At 41.7% G+C, this 19492-nt stretch overlaps 1 protein-coding gene and 1 long non-coding RNA gene across 3 annotated transcripts in view; one reads left to right on the forward strand and one right to left on the reverse strand.

Moving 5' to 3' along the window:
* The window catches only part of IQCA1 (IQ motif containing with AAA domain 1), a 110456-nt gene that overhangs the window by 36597 nt on the left and 54367 nt on the right, over positions 1–19492 (forward strand). For both annotated transcript variants that reach the window (XM_064515402.1, XM_026104704.2), the window contains exon 7: positions 17361–17445. In XM_064515402.1, the coding sequence (XP_064371472.1) occupies positions 17361–17445 (85 nt within the window). The remainder of the gene's footprint in view (positions 1–17360; positions 17446–19492) is intronic.
* LOC112985803 (uncharacterized) overlaps positions 5322–19492 on the reverse strand; it is a 76931-nt gene continuing 62760 nt past the window's right edge. The window contains exons 6-7 of the long non-coding RNA XR_003259837.2: positions 6793–6969; positions 5322–5641 (exon numbers count right to left, since the gene is read on the reverse strand). This is a non-coding gene — a long non-coding RNA (uncharacterized LOC112985803). The remainder of the gene's footprint in view (positions 5642–6792; positions 6970–19492) is intronic.

Here is a 19492-nt window from a genome sequence, read left to right on the forward strand (position 1 = left end):
AAGGCAGTAATCGCTACATCGTAAGTTAGTGCTAGCACAAAACATTCTCTGCCTGCCTCTCTCCAATGCCAAAAGGCCGTGGCTGCAGGAACAGCTTACATTTAGCATCAATCTTCCTGGACGTGGCTCAGCCTGCACCCAGATGTTTAACTATCTCATGTAGGCATTCAAAGCTAGTCTTAAAATCCAACAGGATCAGCACAGCCATGACAGCACACAGCTCTGACAGCAAAATCTGCCCAGGACCCTGCGTAAATATTCTGGCAGCTAGTCCATGCTGAGCTCCTTGCTGCGAGCAGCTACACCAATATTTAAATCCAAGCTGGCTACTTTAGAGTACATCTGTGGGAACCAAAATCCTGCCTTTGGGCTCCAGGATAAGATAACCTCTAAGGGTGATTAATTAACATAATTAGGAGCTGTAAACATTAATGGATAATGTTCAGGCCTTTCCTAACACATTCTTAAAGCTTCCACTGAGTAGTTATCTATTGACTAATTTTGGCAGACATCTTTAGGGCTGGAGGGAGCAAGAGAAAGGAATGCAAATGCATCACTGGCTCACCAGAGGAGTAGCCAGAACAAATAGCCCGCCAGGTTTCTTTGAACAGAGGGAAAATAAGTTATCATAAACAAGAGGAACACTTGTGCATGGCAGTGCTGTGGAGAGTGTGCGCTGAGGATTAAATAGCAAGATATTCTCAGGAACAGGGTGTTGAAGAGGCCAGAACTGTAGCTCGCTATTCTACAAGATGTTTTCCCATCATTTGCAGTCAACTCTCTAGATTTGACAGCCGTTAAAAAAAACAACCTTCAGTTCTTTCTTTTTGCTTATGGGGACACCTCTAACCACATTGTCCTCCTTTTGAAGCGTGAACCCCTGTAATTCCAAAGGAGGGACAACTGTTATTAAGTCCATCTGCAGTTAATCTACTTTATTGGGTGTCCATGGATTTACAGGAGGCAGGGGACACCTCTGGAAGCTTCTGTGCAGTGGCAGAAGTTGCCTACTTCAGTGCGCACTAAAAATTTATGAGTGTGCTGACATTAATGGAGGTGGCTTGATGGCTTTTGGGGGGGATCAGCCGGAAGCCCCTGGATGCATATATTTTTCATACTTGGTGAAACACAGATAAATCTTGATGGCGTGTGTCTGAAACAGTAAGACCAGTTGAACCCTAGTGTCAGGCCCCCAGAGAGGCATTGATAATATCAGTGGTTCTGCTTTCTAAATCACCTCCAACTCTGAAGTATGTTGCTTTCCCATTTTTGTAAGGCTTCTTGAATTTACGCTTCAGTTTATAATGATTGCCAGCTTTACACAATGATTAAAAACATATGCAAAGGACTCTACTGCTGTTCCTTAATTTCTTATTTTGTTAATTGACCTATCAAAAGTTGAAATAATCAAGGTCTAAAAAGATTAAAAGATCTTAGGTGCAAATCAACATTTCCAAGAGTTTTCAGCATAACAGATATCCTTGTGATCTATGATGTAGTCACCAAATGAGCCAACACGGTGTGTAAATACATCCGCCACTAGCTTGTAGAAGGTTTCAGACATGCACTTCTAAGCTTTTATGCACCAGCTTTTCAAACTGTACTCTCTACTTCCAGAGAGACATTCAGATATCTTAAGTCACAAAGCTATTGGCGATCTTCACTGAGTGACCTCTCCTTTCCCTTATAGTTTGCTTACTGACTTCCTGTTACTGAAAATGGAGTCAGACCCTGATATTATTTTAACACAGGTAAGTCCTTATTCTAAGCAGACTCCCACTGACTTCTATAGAAGGGTTCATGGAGCAGGATACTGTTCGTTATGAGCAAGTTCATCAAAATCATGGATGTCTCAGCTGCATTACAGACAGAAGCACTTACTCTTGCCCCCCAAGAATTTGCTCTCCAAGTAGTTCACCACCAGTGCAAGATAGAGAAAGTTGTATCAGTGCCACAGAGAGCTCAACACCTTGCAGGAGTACTCAAGACAAACATTCGCAGGCATGTATTTGTCTTTTCAGCAGGCATGATTCGCATTGCACACCTCTTGCAATGCATGCATATAAATTATTGATTAGTGGCATTAAAAGCTCATTCAGCTTTGAAGTCACACATTAGCAAAGCCATAGTGAGCATGGCTCTTCTTCACAACAGTCTCTTCTCCACTTTTCTTCTCAACCTGCCTGTTCCTAAATCACTTTGCCCAGAAAGACTAAACCTTTTCCCCACTTCATTTCATAGTCCCAGTTTTTAGCTCCGCAATTTTCATCTGTGAAGCTCTAACCGCTCCAGGGGGTATAGGCTCAGTGGCACATTGGAGAAGGCACTGATAGATGAGAGAGGAAGCAGGCGTTACAACACATTCCTTTCCCCAGTGTTGCCTGTGATTTGGCTTTCTGAATCCCATTTTTGGGTGCATAATTCTTCCAAATACTTTATAGGGGACCATAACCTCCCAATTACAGGCCTGGTTTCAGCAGAGGGCCTAAGAGGAGTTGGGCAGCGCAGTGTTTGCATGAGCTCCCTTCATGGAGCCAGTCATAGGTGTAGTTCTGCACATTGAAAGAGGATATCTCATTTATTCTTGCTTTCTCATTGCTGAAAGCACAGTTAACACAGGAGTAAAATGGATGCAATCAGTAGGGCCAAAGCAATAACTCTCAGTACGCACATTTGGTGTTACTGCTACTGTTGGGCAAGGAAAAATAGAGGCCTTAAAGCACAGTCTTAGCACAAGATAAGGTTGCTCTTTGCCCTACCATCCTAGGCACTTTCAGCACTGTTATTACAGGCATACCCATCTTTAGCACTGTCACATAGGATGAATTCCTGGCTTCATTTGCTTTCTACTTTTCTATTTGTAGAACCAGTGGCAACACTGACCATTATAGCAAATTTAGGGTCATTCCCCCTTCTGCCTTCCCAAAAAGGCTGAAAGTAACTCACAGATACCCTGGAGTCTGTTGACCATGAGTCTAAACCTCCTGCTTAGCATTAAAGCTCCAGAAAAATGTTTGTTCCTTTATTTGGCTAAAAATCTGGAATCAGCTAAAGCAAATAGCATTACTCTGAGTTGGCCCCATTTGCAAACAAGAAAAAGATCTTGCAACTAACTAATTATTTTTCTAAAGTAGGCATACTCATCTACAGTAATACTTAGGAATTAGAAGCTTAAAAATGCTAGACATTACTGACATAGCGCAACAAATCCCCCACTGACATTCTCAAGGACACATCCCAAACATTGGATTTATTTGTTGTCATAGATACTTATGCAGAGCCAAACACCAGTAAGATTCAGGGCCTCACACTTGCCAGCAGCTTATTATAATACAGCTCTACATGTTTTAAAGGCTGAACTGGGCTTTTCCTGGGAAATGCTGTAGTGGCCTGTTCAATAAATATGTCAGGTCAACATTCTGCCACACTGCATTTTTTCTTTTCTTTCTTTTTTTTTAAATCCTCTTCTCAAGCAGAGACCCAAGACAGCAGACAGGATTTCTGAAAGCAGGAACAGGTAAATGGGGTGTTCAGCACTGATATCTGGAGCTGAATTTCACCTCAGACTTCATTTCTGCTCCAGTAATCCAAGTCAATGCCTACTATTCTTGGCCCAGAGGACTCTGCCCTATCATCTGATCTATTGTTGTGCTCTTTTAGGGCTCAAAGTGGTTTTGACTAGCACAGTCCCAATAAATGAGAGTGAAAGAGGGGAAAAAAACTCAAGGAGAAGGAGGGACCTAGCCCAGCAAGTTTTTCTACTTTACTCTGCGATAGTAAGAAGTATCTTCAGCAGGTTAATACAAGAGCATCAATTTTCCCTCTTCTCCCTTTCCAACAGCAGAGTGAAAAAGAGGTAATGACAGTATGCCAGGATACAGGAACAAGGACCAGGCAGAGAAAAAAGAATCAGGAGTCCCACTGGTGCCTGGGTGGCAGGGCAGAGAGGCACCGAGGAGCCGGTGGCTGACAGAGGAGAGGTATTTAAGAGAGATCCTGGGAGCAGAAAGACTAAGACAGCTTACAAGTAGGGAGAATAAAAGTGAACACAGAGCACTGAACAGTGGTTTCCAAAGCACAGCCCTTGCTCCACAGAATCATCTCTTTGGAGAAGCAAGCAGAGGCAGTAATAAAGAAATTTTCACACTTGGGTCCGTAGAATGTGAAGAAAAAAGAAGGCAAGTGGGGGGAAAAAAATGTCACATGGACCGATACAAGAATCAGAGCAAAGGGCTAGCAGAAACAGTCACAAGGAGCTGGAGAGGCAGAACCAGAAAAGGAGGGATGAAAGAAGCATATATCTGACAAAACATAAGTCACCAATTTGAAAAATAGGGACAGTTAGAACCAAAGACTGATGGAAAATGTGGAAGGTCCAATGCAAAGACAGAAGAGTGGTCCCCAAACGCATATCCCAGCAAGCAAGCTTGGGTAAAAATACATTTAAAAAAAGACTTGATTGTCTACAGCCTGGAGAGCAGGTTTGACTATGGAGAGAATAAAGGCATGTAAGATCTGGTTGGGAACGTTGCTGTGAATGACAGCCTGTTATTCTTTCTTGCAAGAGAAGAGGGATATATTTAGTTTCGAAATACAGTTTCACTGTTTTCACTGACAGAGGGCTTTTGGAAGTTTACATACTGGGGAGCGTAGCAGCAGAGTGTCGATGGGAAATACGACTGACTGAGGGCATTGTGGTTTCAGTATACCAACATGTTTATTTAACAAGTTGTTGACAGTTGCCAAAGTGCTGAATTTCAAGCAAATTCCACACGCGGGAGATTTGCACCATCTGGCACAGAAAATCTAGGGTTCCACTGGAAATCAGTGCAGCATCTACCACATTGCTGAGAAAGCTTCCACTTTGGGCTTATTTCTACTCGCCCTTCCTTGCCTGTGCCTTGGATAAAACACCCCTTATCTCTTTTTCAAGCCAAATATCAAAATATACAACTAGACTCAAGCTCAACTGCCTTAAGATACTGCTAAGATTGAGAGCACAGCTTCAGTAAAAGTGAGCAGGTACTTAGGTGGTTAATAAAATACCCAGAGGTGTTTAAAAAGAATAAAAAAGAGCTTATGCCTAAATTCCAGCAGGGTTAAGCAGAAACGATAGGGAGGTGAAGCGGAAGGACGCAGGAGGCAGAAGCAGGTTGTCCCACGAGCCTCAAGCTCTCTGTTCCAAAATAGCTGGTGTAGGATCCGGGTGAGAGCAATGCACCAACTGCAATCCCAGGGTTGGTAAGCACATCAAGGGCACGCACAAGACATCTTTTTGCCTTTGAACAGCTGATTTCCCTTGAGAGCACCCAAATACCCCTTTGCTGCAACAGCAGTGTGCTGCGTGGTTTGGCAAGCATTCAGATAAACGCTACCCAGTACAAAGTTAGTATTAACATTGGCCCATCCAAATCCCATACTCAGATTGAATCTCAACACTGGAAAGGTTTGAAGATAGTATTTCTGTGGGTGGAAGAAGACTTGCCTGAAACCTGAGTCTCATCCACTCCTTCCAGAATCAATATGTTTCAGTTTTACTGAGAATTTCAGTGTGGGGGAGATTAGTCAGACTCCATCAAGCAGGTTGTTTTTATTATCCAGGTCAGAGTCCAGGGCTTTTAAGTCATGCTGCATTTCAGTCCTGTGCAGAGACAACAGAAAATCTAATTACTTGTAGTAATTTTACTTTAAACACACCCAGCTATTAGTATTCACAAACGAGCTATGTTTTGTCTGCCATGTCAAGCATCCTTAGGACTTAGGCAACGGCACTATTAAGAGTTACCATCCTGGGCTGAATAAGAGAGATTTAACAATGCATGTAAGAGGATTGCCAGATCTTGCTAGGCTCTGCTTATACAAGAGATGGTATCAGTGTAGCCCCATTTAGTAATATACCAAACAAAACATAACGGATTGTTTCACTTGGGCAAACAGCAAATAAACGCAGACAACTAGCATCAATACTTACTGAGACATTTATATAATACCAGGAATCTGCATCACCCCCCAACTAAAACCCATTCAAAAATTCTTCTCTCCCCTCTTGGTGTCTAACTGACACAGTAATCCTTTAGTGGCTTGGAAAGGAAACTTACCTCCTTGTTTTCTATTCCCCCATCTCATGTGGGGACTGGCTCAGTCCTGCAAATTTTTCTGAAAAGTGTCTAATCCAGCAACTAATTGTGAAGGCATTGGTTTAAAGTGGGGCTGTAAGATACAGCCTGCAGCGTGTGTAGCCGCAGGAGTCCTTAAAGTATTCCAAGTCAAAATATAATTGCTCCGAGGGAGCGAATTCCAGAGCCGGGGCTCTGCCATCTTTCACATTGCATACATGTGCTTCCCATCATTGGCTCAGCTCTGATGGCTGCTGCAGAGGGGGTAAGCCTATGCCCAAAATATCACTTCACCCTCTTCTGGGAAATCACACATAATGCATGGGTTTAGGCTTCATGTATTGCAAGGTTTGCAGTTGTGGGAGGCCTGGGAACTAGTGGGAGCAAAGGTGGGAGAAGCTTGTTGTAGACTCTCCCACATGCATGCCTGCATTTCTTTCCTTTCCAAACCCAGCCTTTACATTTTTCTCCCAGGGTAACTCTGCTTTCCTATAATGAGGACATTCCAAAGACCTGATCCACTGTTTAGACCTTTAAAACAATACATTTAGGTCTCCAGTACTAAAAACAAGCAAACAAAAAAACAGAAAGAAACAAACCCTCCGTGACTAAGCAAGTCAGTAAACCTGTCCTTCAAGTCTCCACCTTCCTTCTCAGATTGCGCTTCCCAACTTACCGGTTGCACCAGTTTGGCAGAAGGAAGTTACTGATGCTGGGGCACTTTGCTGCCACATAAGAACGGGCGACAGATCCAGTTCCACATTCCCAAAGGACATCCCTATGGATGTCCCTAGGCCTCCAGCCAGGTGTCTTCCTCTTCTTGCAACATCACCAGCAACTCTCTCTGCAGCAGCTGCCCCGTGTACACAGAAGTTTAAAAGACGTATTATTAAACCATAGTGTAAACATAATAATGAAAAAGCTCCAGTTCATGCTTAGAACTGATTAAATTTGCGTTCCAGTGTGAGTAGCACATACAGAAGAATTCAGGCATTAGTACAGTTTAGAGAGGCAATACCAAAGTCCTGCAAAAGGCATCCATTTCTCCATCAGTCTTTAAGACCATCGGCATTATCAGCCAAGTTGACGAGATTATGGAATACATGTAATATAATGGAATATATGCTACAGGGATGCACCAAACAGGTACTAAAAATACAGCACCCCATTTCTCTCACAAAGCTATAAGGTGAGGGCTGATGAACTTGGCACATCAAGCCATTGCAATGTGTTTCTTGGACTGCAAAGATGACTAGTTTTCAATTAATGTTGTTGATAAATGGATGCTCTTAATACCGGCCTGAGACTGGCTTCTAATTGAGCTCGTCTGGAAAGTTTCATCTCTTTTTTTTTTTTTTTGTACTTTTTAAAATTACTGAGAACAAAGCAGAGATTCTAGATGTTTTTTGTTGCTGCTGAGCTAGGTATTTGGTTATTAGCACTGACCTCTAACTTTTTATGCAGATTCTCTGCAAAACTCTTCAGTATCAGGCACAGATCTTTCCCATTTTTACACTCTCTGTATACCTGATAGTGATTTATTCAAATAAGGCTGCACAAGCCAATTGGAGCGAACACTGAGAAATCCAGCACTGAGACTGCTTTCATATGCATGAAATCGCCTTAGATTTGTGATTAAATAGTTCATTTAAACACTCACAGAAACCACAGAGAACTAGATCTCTTGAAGGGGATGAGAACATTAGCAGCAGTAAAATAGAAAGCATATTTGGTTGCCTTATTTAAAACTTAAGAATATACCATGTGCCTTTTTCAGCTTCTCATTCCCCACTGAAGTTTCTCTTCCACATTAAAAGCGCTTTCAAAGGAAGCTCCATCTTGGCTACAAGCAGTGCCATTAGCACAACGCTACAATATCAGTCTTAAAATGAACTGGCAAGCCACTCTCCCAAGCAGCAACATGACGCATTACAGATGTTGATTACACATTGTCCTTTGCAAACGCTTGAAGTCAAATTGTGGACACAGCAGGTCAGAGGCACAGTAATCCATGGACAGGGCACCCATAATACAGTGGTTGAATAGGACTGTGCACATGCACATCATTTTAATCCAGGGAGGCAAAACAGGCTGAAAGTTAAAGTTATGCCAAGTTAGACTGTATTTCTACTGAAACACATATCTAACATGTCAACCTGTGACGTCACCTCAGATTTACCCCTTTACCACATGTAAAACCGTGCAAACATTTGCAAACCAGAGAAAGTCACATTGAGACGTTATCACAGATAAGGCTTTTTTAACCTCCGACACCCGAGGCTACATATTACTCCTATTTACTGTGCTATATTTATTCCTGTATTTTGATAAGGGTAGATTAAAGCACAAAGCTGTTTTATTCATTTTCAGACTGTTAGTCCCCAGTTTCCCAGTTAGAAATAAAGGGTGCACACGCTGCATAGCACATGCAGCGAGTTTGACATTCCCCAAGTGCACTGAATTTATTATGCATGCACACAGCTACCCATCCAGCATATGAACAATAGGTTCAGGGAGCAGAGTCATTTCAGATTGCATTTTATCAGCTAATACCACTAATACCCTTGAAATACTTCAAGTACTTTTCACAGTCAGGTGGTGGCAGAAGAAATACAGCCTATGCAAAACCATTTGAGAACAAGGAAGAGGGCAAAGTCCTGAGAGAAGCGATGCAGAGCTCACATGCGACTGGAGCTTTCCCAGATGAGCAGCATCCATCCAGGGCGCTGCTTGTCAGCTCTCAAAGCAATGTCTTCAGGGGAAAACTCAGGACAGTTTTGGGCCATGGCAAAGGAGCTGAAAGCAGCTGGTTTCCAGCCTTTTTCCTTTTCCAAAAGAGAGATTTTGTTTCACTAACACCTTGACTTCTAGAAACAGAAATGATAGCTCAATTTCTCATAAACAAATCCAATAAGACAAAATACTCTGTATACTCCATTTCACTCTAATTCCCAAAAGACCTGATGATGTTGGAGGGCAAGTTATTTCTTTTGGCTGGCCTTGCTACAAAATTACATGCTTTGTTTTTCTCCTTACAGAATTCATATTGTGTTAATAAAGCATTATTGACTCCTTCTGGCAGGCTCTGCATAAAAGCTGTTCTTGCAAGCTTCTAGTCAGAGTTAAAGTAATCTTGCTTAAAACCAGCCATAATTGTTTCAATCTCTTAAGTTGAATACCAAGCACAGAAACATTGCCAACCTGAGATGGGGTTGGACATTGTGTGAAGGCAGGTTAAGCTGACTGAAGGCAAGGAATTCAGTAGATGCAAGGGGAATTTGGCCTGGCATTTCATGGAGCTAGCTTCTGTATTTTTGACCTCACCCCAAAGGGAATGGCAAGGTCTAAGGAGATCAAAGGAGATGAGTGTTTAATGAGAGTTTTGAGCTCCAGCGTGCTCCTTAATGCAGCAGCCAAGTCCCTCGGACACGGAGCTAGGTTGCAAGGGGAACTCCTTTGCTGCAGGAAGGTTTGCTCAACGCACTCCTGTTACAGTGTGGTTGACACAACTGAGGTCTTCAAAAGGATGCAGCCAGCTGCTAGCCCCACTAAACTGAAACAAGTCTGGGGACAGAGTCTGACTCTGTGAAAGGGGAGCAGCCCTTCGCCTTATGGGGCAGCCCATTGAGGTAGGTAGCCTGCTTCATGGCTCTGGTAAACACTGAATCACAGATGAGTCCAAAATAGAAGGCCAGGCCCTAAAAGAAGTGTAAAACTAGGGAACAAACCAGGGGAGCGATGTTGAGTGTCAATACCTGCAGGTATCTCAGACAGGTGCAGCTCACTATGCTCTATTTCTAGAGCTATCATAAAATCATTCCGAGTAGGAGTGCAGGTTAAATTGGCTAGACCACAGTGTAATTTTTTTTTTTTGGGGGGGGGGGGGGGGGGGGACTAGGTTTGTATGTTCTTCGTATCCTGTGGTTAATACTAACTATAACATGCTGTTCTGTAGGTTTCAGAGAGGCAAAAAGACAGACTTTCTGGTTCTCACCAGGGCCTGATTCACACAAGCAGGTTATCACCACAAGACAAGCGTGCAGTTACTTTAATGAATTCCTGACTAATGAAGCAATTCCCAATAGGCCTGGCAAGGCCAACAACCACAGAAATACTGCAGACTAGAGACTGCTGTGTGATGCCATGACATGCCCTGCGCTCCTTGCCTAGAAACCATTTCCTGCAAGGACAAGGGCAGGACATGCAGCTGTCCTTGGTCCACTGGGAGATGCCTTCACTGTTTCGCTGGAGACCCTCACCACAGGCATACTGGCAGTTCTGCCTGAGACTGTCTTGCATGGCAGGAGTCAAGCCAAAAAACTACACACCCTTACAGGAATTTGTTTTCCGGTCACCTTAATCTTAGCAACCATAGCACAGAAATGGAAATAAGTTTAATGCTCATCTTCTCTAGGTTTTTCTAAGCTTTTAGCATGGGTTGGATGTTATTAATTCTTGCAGAAGACATCAGTTACACAGTTACATAGATGTGACGGACTCAAAATCAATTCAATTTGAGCTCCAAGAAAATTTTTGCAAGGCCACGTAAGGCAGGGTTTCAAAGTCATCATCAGCAAAACATTGAGTGTTGATTTTACCAAATTTCTAGTCTGAGAATTTTTTTATTTAAGCTAAAACATTGAAAATGTAAAATAAAACCTTTTAATATTCCCTTAGCATTATTCATGCCTGTATTGCCTTTAATTTTCACTCAAAAACTCAAAAGCTCAGCAGCAACTTGTAATGCCATTTTCCCATGTGTCTGATTCATTAAAAGGTGAAGACTTACTGCCATTTTAAACCAGGAATAATTTTTGTCAGAATTTTGATGTTACCCATAAGCCAAAAAAAACCTTTTCCCTCCTTTTCCCCTGTGGCTTATAGCAGGAGAACCAGGAGTCCTGGCAGAAAAAGCTCATCACCACCCAGGCCTATCTGAAAGGGAGCAGAGAGATCCCATTCTTTTCCCCTCAATACACTAATTACTTACTGTCATTCTTGAAAGAGCAGAAGGATCCTTGAAAAGGAAAATTCACATTACTACAAAGCAAAAGAGAATATTTATTTTACTCTAAGACTGAGAACTCAAGAAGCTTAAGAACAAGTGTACTGGGTCAGCCAAAGGTCTACCTTTCCCAGCCAGCAGTACTACATGTAATAAAACTATCAGAGAATTACCACATTCCACATTTAGGTCTGTCCCCTCCAACAACTGTTCCCCACTCTTGCTTGGCTTTGAGGCTTACTTCTGCTGTTTCAGATCTAAAGAAAGCATTGGGTACCCCCAAAAGACCATCTATTGTTTCTAATTATGGCAGTTACTGTAATAAAGGGTATCACCTTTCCCCACAAACCTTTCCTCACTCTCATTCCTCCCCGGGAGGAGTGTTTCTCCTTGCACATTGTTGGCCTTGCAGCACTTGATCTTCCCTTTTCAAGGCTGAATATTTATCTAGAACAACACACAAAGGTTCCAATCCTCCACACACTTATCACTGCAAGTCACCCCACTGAACTACTTCCTTGCATAACTATCACACATACAAGCAAACGCTTGGAGGATCAGAACCTTAAATAAAACGTCAGTTCTAATATGCCTGTGTCCAAACCCATTAAAGATGACAAGGAGGCTGTGGAAATTAATCTTGCTTTATGGGAAATTCTGTATTTGTCTAGGTTATTTATTCTGGAAGTGATTTTCAAAGAGCTAAAGAAAGCACACACACAGAAGGGAAGAAAATGCTGTAGCAAAGACACCTTAAATCAAGACTGCTATTAAAGTGGTTTGGGAGAACCCATATCAGGTGGGATTTCAGAAACTGGCAAGAGTTACAAAGCCAAGCAGGGTTTCTCTCTTTAAAGGGCTCCCCCCACCCTTGTTTTTATTCATTTTCTGTGCAGAACACTCTGCTGTCCCTCTGCCTAGAAGGTACAGCCATCATTCATGCCTTTTCTTCTGTACACATCCCACATCCTTTCTTACCCTGAAAAGAGTTAAACATTCTTTTTCCTCCAAAGAACAATTTTTTATTTTCCTGACAAGGTCTTTTATGCAATTAGCTAGACAAGTCATGGCCAAAAAGAAAGAGCAACACATGTAAAACCATGCCAGAAAACAGAGTAGGTAGTAACTTGTTGAGTCTATTACCAGGAAAAATGTTTAAACCAATGGTGTGTTCTCATAAATCAGCTGCCATATTTAGCCTTAACTATAACCATCCTTGAGCAATGTGGAATAGAGGGAAAATAAGAAAGAATAAACAGCGATGCTGCTCAAATGAGGGGCAGCAGAGAGGGGGAAGCATCAGATGAGACAAGCACGGCATAGAAATGCGGTATCCAGAGTTATCACCAAGGCGAGGAATTTATTTTACAGGTCAGAACTGAGGTGCAGCAACATTTAGTGCTGAGCCTTTCTTCAGCAAAGATTGCCAATCACATTGACTCATACCAAGTCTGGCGGTGATTTAGAGACATCAAAGAATCATTCAAGCCTAGTTGAAACCTGGATGTTTCTGCAGGTTATGCACCAAAACAAAATTGAGCCCAGAAGAGGCAGAACCCTACGCTACATGACCAGAGACAGAGTTCACATTGCAGACAGTAAAAGGTCATTCTTTCTTGATTACATTTGACAGATCCAAGCTATTATAAGAGAAAGAACTTGGGAAAAAGAGAGAGCAACAACGGCAAAGCAAGCAGGAGAACAGAACGTAACTAGAGAAACAACAGAAGAATCTTATTAGATCCTTTTCTTTCTTAGCTGGGAGAGGGGAAAGTAGTCTCTTTTCTCCTCTCCATCTGTGTACATCCCCTTACGCTTCCAGTTGAGCAGCTCCGATGTAAATTTAGGGCTCCCATTCTTTCCAATTAGATGGCTTTTCTGTAAAGCCACTTACCAAGCCCATACTAAGCTCCCATTGAAAGGATTTTCCTGCTCTCCAAAAAAGTAATGGATTTCTCACATGTCACAGTTTCTAAAGGCCCCGTCTCCACAGCCCTTCAGCAGTGTCCTTAGCAGCACAGATGCATTTACTAGTTCCATTAAGGCTGTGGCTCTGACCCAAAGAAAGGTATTTTGCCTACCATGAACTCTGTTCAGCAGCCATGACTTTGATTTGCAGCAGTGCAAGCAAGGCTCCCATAAATTTCTGTTCAGTGGTGGCTTTATTTTACTCACTGTCCTATGAATACGCACTGGGGAGTAGGTCGCCCACAAAGAACCATCAGCTGCTTGCCAACAGACTGGGAAGTAACAGGTTTTGTGGCCTGTAGACCATAAAGGGTTCTCAAGGCTACTGCCACTGCTGAAGTTTGTATCACATGGATGGATTTTCTTCTTTGCCCTGCCGTTAAGTCCCATCTTACTCGCTTCTGTGCAGCCACTGAGTCCAGTCCTACAGAGCATGCTTTTTACAAGTTTTATTTGTTCATTTAGGCAAACAGTTTTACTAGAACTACATTCTCCATGTGAAATCTAATAGTTACAGTAGAATTTGCTTCTGCTTTTTCTTGCTGTCTTTAACACTTTGTCAGTTCTCCCAGTGAAGCAATCATGTTGAAAATAAAAGTTGCTTCTTCCAATTCTGGCACTTACACATTTTTATGAGATGCTGGAAAAGCACAATCGGATTTTTTTTTCCTGAAAATGTCAAGATGATAATAAGTAACAGATTCATTGAGTTTTGATTTGCTGCAGAACTAGGTGTTCCACATGTACTGCATCTCTCAAATATATTACACACACTAATGCTCATGTTACCAAGAGCTTAAACTTGTTACATTCTCCTCTCCCCATGAATATGCAACCAGATGTCCAGACTTTCCTGACCACCAGTTTCAGTTTTGGACTGTGTTCCCTTTTCAGTGGCATGCAGAGAAGGTATCAGAGTACATGAGCTTTGTGGGTGAGCTAGGCTGTAGGTAAAACTACACATAGATACTGATGTGCAGAGGAAGTGTCAAGGTACTGTGAATATGGAAAATAAATGGAAGAGGAAATGCAGTCCAAGTAGTTTTCATGCTTAACCAAGCAAGCTATCTCAATAACACCAAGCTGGAAATTCTTTTTACTTGGTGATCTCAAATAAGCTCCAGTTTTTCAGCGACTGTAGTCGCATCTCAACTCGTGGAGTCAAGGAACAACCCTGGTGAGGGGATAATGTTCCATTAATCTCCAGTTCAATGACTAGGCTTGTTGCTGCTCCATCTCTGCTGCTCTCCCTTTGGAAAGTCTTGCTTTCCAGTGTGGGTATGCCATTTGTACCCCAGAGGTGAAACCAAGAAGGATTTTCATTGTAAAAGCCCTTCCCTATACCACATTCCAGGCTCCAGCACAGTAAAAGAGCATCCTAGGCTTGAGTTTGGAGCAAGTTCTTACATCTTCTGTGGTTTAATTGCTTTCGCTATTGTTACTGCCTCAGAATTGGCTCTAATCATGAACACTTCATATCCTTGATAGGAAATTTCAAAAGGGGGTAGCCATTTAAAATTATTTGAACAATCATCATTGCAAAAAGACAACTTGAAAATCATTCCATGTGTTTGGAAGATCCCCCTAGTTTAAGAGATGCTCCCTGGCTTTAATGCAGGGCATGCCTGGTGGAGTCTTCTGGGGTGCGGATTACAAGGAGCATATCTGGGGGAATGAGGATATAGGAATACTGTAGGGCTGTTCACTGACTGCTCGCCAGCAGCTCATTTTATCCTAGTGTTTTAGCATTATCAAAAACTGTAAAACCAGCTTATGCAAAACACAAATTCAAGTGCAGTTCAAACCAAAAGTAGTATCTGATTACAAGTGCATGACATTCAACCCACTGCAACCGCTCTTTGAGCCAAATGCAGCCCAACAGTGAATGGGGACAGAAAATTGAGATTATGTTCAAAATGGGAGATCAATGGCAGAATTTCCCTATATAGATTTGCAGTCCAAATAAACCCCTGGCTTAACCTCTAAACTCAGAGAGAAGAATTCGGCCATAAAAGTCATGCATACTTTCCAGGCATCACAAGATTGAAGCTGTAGCCATTTAAAACTAGAATAGAAAGAGGAAAACTCGCAAGGAATCAGATAGTGAAACGAGAATTAAGAATAATGCTCCATGACCACTGGACAGTGACTGATATGCTAGGCAACAGGACACATGAAAGGAGGAGGTCCAGGAAGAAATAACAAATGTCCCTACAGAATTAGCATGACCAAAATGCTTGGTAGCTGTCTGCTCACAGGTCACTGATGACCATGGGAAGTGACAATCTCCATTGCCCTCCACCAAAAGACCTTGTCCCCAGACAGCTGACTAGTTAGTAAATGGGCTGACACTCTACACAACTAGAAGGGAAAGCTTGACATTACTTTCTATCCACCTCAAATTATTTTGCAATGTAAGTAATTGCTGTAGCTTCTACAAAAAGGTGAGGTGCACCATATCATCCCAAACAGCTGCACTGACTGTGAGCAGAAGAAACACACACAGAAAGTACAGACTATAAACAGACTGCAACCAAGTTCCAACTTTGAGACTTCAATAGTTAATTTCTGCAGCAGACATACACTCAGCATACATTTCCAAAGGGCAAATATTTCAGTCTCCTAGAGCAATAAATCATTTTAAAATAAAAACTAATACCAAATATCAAATCTACCACTAATAAATATTGAAAGTTGGCATTGATATGACATTGGAGTGGATGCCAAACTGATTCTTCATTCATAGCAAATACTGTCTTTCCTGCCTCCCAGCTAGCATTAATAAAGTAGCAACAGCCTTAATACCAGATTGAGAATTTGGTTGCTGTAAACCAGACTTGTAGCAATATTTAAAGTACAATGTTGAATTTAACACAAAAACAAACTGTTTTTCTGGCTGTTCATATGAAATACGGCCCAGCATTAAATAAATTAGATGATCCAGCTTCTTTGGAGCCCAAAAGGCCCATTCTTGCTACATTTGAAAAAAAACACCCACAAAGACATCCCTTTGTTCATGCAGGCTGGTTTCTGGGAATGCAGTGACCAAAACATTGCATCTGTTTGCATATAGTCGTAATTGTTGAACATGGAAGTCAGAGTGCCTACGATAACAGACAAATGTTTGTTTATTCTTTTGTAATTGGTATTACATTAATACTAGAGTTGAGGATCCAAACCATAGGCACAGTACTATAGAAACATAACAAATCCTCTGTTCCAAGGATCTCAGTTTGAAATTGAGTTTACTGCTCAACAGTAGACTAGGAAAGTCCCTAAAGGTACCACTTGTTTTCAAAAACAAAGTAATTTTTATGAATCATGCTGACCTTTCTCAGTTATTTTCTTCTCAAGGGAAATTTCATTTCATTTAGAGGAAATGTTACCCTTTTATTTGAAAGCAGCAAAAGCATTTTTCTGAAGTGTCAGAATTTTCTTTGGAACAGAAGATCATATTGAAATAATCAAAGAAACAGAAAATCAAACTGATATAATCCAAAAAATCTACAGAAGTGAAAGTAGTGAAAGATTCTTACCTATATAATTGAGCTGTAATTATTTCTATCTTTTAATCTCTCCCTCAAAGGTCTGGAAACAGTGTTATCCATGTGATCCGCAATACCTTGCCACAAAGCCGTTTGTTACCCCCTCCTCAACTTCCATCACCACCCAATTTTGCCAGTCTGTTACAATTTTAGAGGATGGAGATCCTCCCATGAAAATACACCTGGAATTTGTAGATCAAAAACAGATTTGAACTGAATGATTCCAAAAAAAAAAGTTGGATAGTGAAAGCAGAGTTATAAACCAGCACTTTAGACCAAGACCATAGGCTATAAAGTGGCCCACAGTCCCATGCCTCAGCTGCCACTTCAGTTACTGGAGCAGTAACCTCTGGAAGACAGAGAGCAGGCAGTTGCAAGTGAAAACCTCAAATTTTATGAGATTCAGCAGAGCTTGTGTCAATGACCAAGCTCCAAACTTCAGCAAAACTAGAGTTTCAACATGCAGTGGCTCCACACACCTTTTCCCAAGTGAATCGAACTTTCCCTAAGAAAATTCAATGTTTGATGGGCCACATGACAAGAGATCTGGGTTAACTGTTTTATTGAATTTACCAGTCCAAAAAACCACCCACAATAATGAAAAAACACTGTCTTAGGGGACAGCTTTCCCTTTTTAAATAGGGGGCGAGGGTATGCTACCCTACCATCTAGCACCTTTGTCGATTCAATGAAAACTTTTAGATTTTTATTCTTTTTCCATCACAGGCATATCGTTGGCAAGTTTTCTGACTATCCTACTGAAGAAGCAGGAGGTTCAACAGCTACTTTTTCTCAAAAAACCCCAGAGCAGGTACTGTCACTCTCATACAAAAGGCTAATGGGATTGGAGAAAATATCCACATGTGCTTATTTAAGTACCAATTATTTGTAACAATGGCCCTCAGCACTCCAGGAATGTTATGGTTAAAGAGCTTTTTGCTGAGACCGAAAGGACCATCTTCTTCTGAGGTAAACCACAAAAGTTTACTTTCATTGCTCATATACCAAAGTTTGTTCCATGTTCAGAACATGCAGCCACCTAGTCATGTCTGAAGATGCTCAAGCATGCAAATTACAGAGTGATAAATGTCTGTAACAGAGCTAACAGCAAAGGGCTCACTACAAAATCCACATAGACTGGTGCTAGCTAGTAGTGGAAATACATATCAAAGTTTAACCCTAGACTAAAGAACCTCAGTTTAAATATGCAAAGCAATGAAGTTCGGTTAACCTCAGATGAAATTGGTTCCAGTGTGTTTGCATTCAGTATCAGCATGGTGTACCAATAATTAGGTTAGTTAAACCAGAAAAGGGTTACTTATGCAGGTGGGCCTAAGCTATGATTTACTGCCAAGGACCCATTAAGCAAGTCTGCACAAGGGGCAAGTTCAAGTGAAGGAAGCATCTTAGTTTATCTTAGTTATCTTTTTGCAATGATCTCAGTTGTTATTCTTGGTAAAAAGTCTCTTCTGGTTTCTCTGGCTAATAAAAAAAGCTGATAATCTCTTCCTCTGATCATCTGGGTGTCACACAGAGAATGAGATTAAGTCCAGTTGGAGCAGTAAAGGCAGCAGTTGGCACTCAGAGCCATTTCCACCCTCTGCAATGATTTTAGCAGGATGAGGAGCCTGTTGAGGGAAACTGAACAGGAAGCCCTGCAAACAGCAGCAGGATTTGGCCCCCGAGTGAACCAGGCGTGGTGGCTACTAGTAGACTAGGAAAAACTAAACAGTCACAAACTGACCTCTGTGGTCCTTATAATAAAGTCTCCCTGTTGAGACAGTGTTGCATTCATTAGCTGCTGGCAACTGATGATCTAACACAAGTATAATAAAACAGTATTTTGGATTCAGTCCTTCCCAGAATCATAGGGAAGAGCCTGGGGCATTCCAGCAGAATGTGTGTGGTTTTGGGAGATGTAAATACAGACTAGCCCAGCATAAAGCACAGTACTCTAACCATTAGTTACTTTGCTTAGAAAAATACACAAGAAAACTGCTACAAATAGCTCTCCGTGCCTCACATAACTGAGCTCAGGGTGTGCTCCTGGTTTTAGCCTGGCTCGGTGTACACTAAGGTCAACCCTGCAGGTCTCTGCATCTAAGTTGCTCTGTTGTTCAGTCCCAGGCAGAGTGAAGCAGATCAGTCCGTTAAGTTTTCAGCCTCTAAAGTAGAAACACATGCCAGAGTCAAGAGGGCTTTGTTGGCTGTTCTAAGCAGCAGGGGAGCCGCCCAGCAGGTATGGCTTATTACTGAAGAAGGCTTCAGGGGACATGATGCTAATTAGACCTGCCAACAACACGAATAAACAATTCAAGAAGAAAATGTGATGAGAAATTATACCAAGCAAAACTGGATCCAGTGGTAGATTCTGGAGAAATATTTTCCCTGTCCTAAATCCAGCTTTGAATTCCCTCCTTCAGCTATTTTTCTGCCTTTCCTGAGCATCTGCTTTCTCTTTGCATAAAAAATAAAGGAAGTCTAAAGCCTAGAGAATTTGCTTTACTGCCTGTTTTTCCCTGCATAAAAGAAAAACACCTGGAAGAAAAAAAATACACCTACTTTCCCAGGAAATTTTTACTGGAAATTATCTGATTCCAAAGAGTTCCCTGGACTCCCCCCCCCCTTTTTTTCCCCATTAAACGAGTATAACAGAGCAGAATGCCTTTCACTTACTCTTAACAGATACTCAGAATGAGGTTGGCAAAAAAAAGTTCAGTGTGTTCGTGATTGTACCTGAATGTCAGACAAGTAAAATATTTTTTGTTCATCTGAGTCAGGCTGCATATTAAAAATCCCAAAGACGACTGGTTTTGCTCCACTCTGGTCTGCTGGGCAACATAGTAAGTGAAATCCTG

This window comes from Dromaius novaehollandiae, chromosome 7 (assembly GCF_036370855.1).
Source record: "Dromaius novaehollandiae isolate bDroNov1 chromosome 7, bDroNov1.hap1, whole genome shotgun sequence".
Taxonomy (NCBI): domain Eukaryota; kingdom Metazoa; phylum Chordata; class Aves; order Casuariiformes; family Dromaiidae; genus Dromaius; species Dromaius novaehollandiae.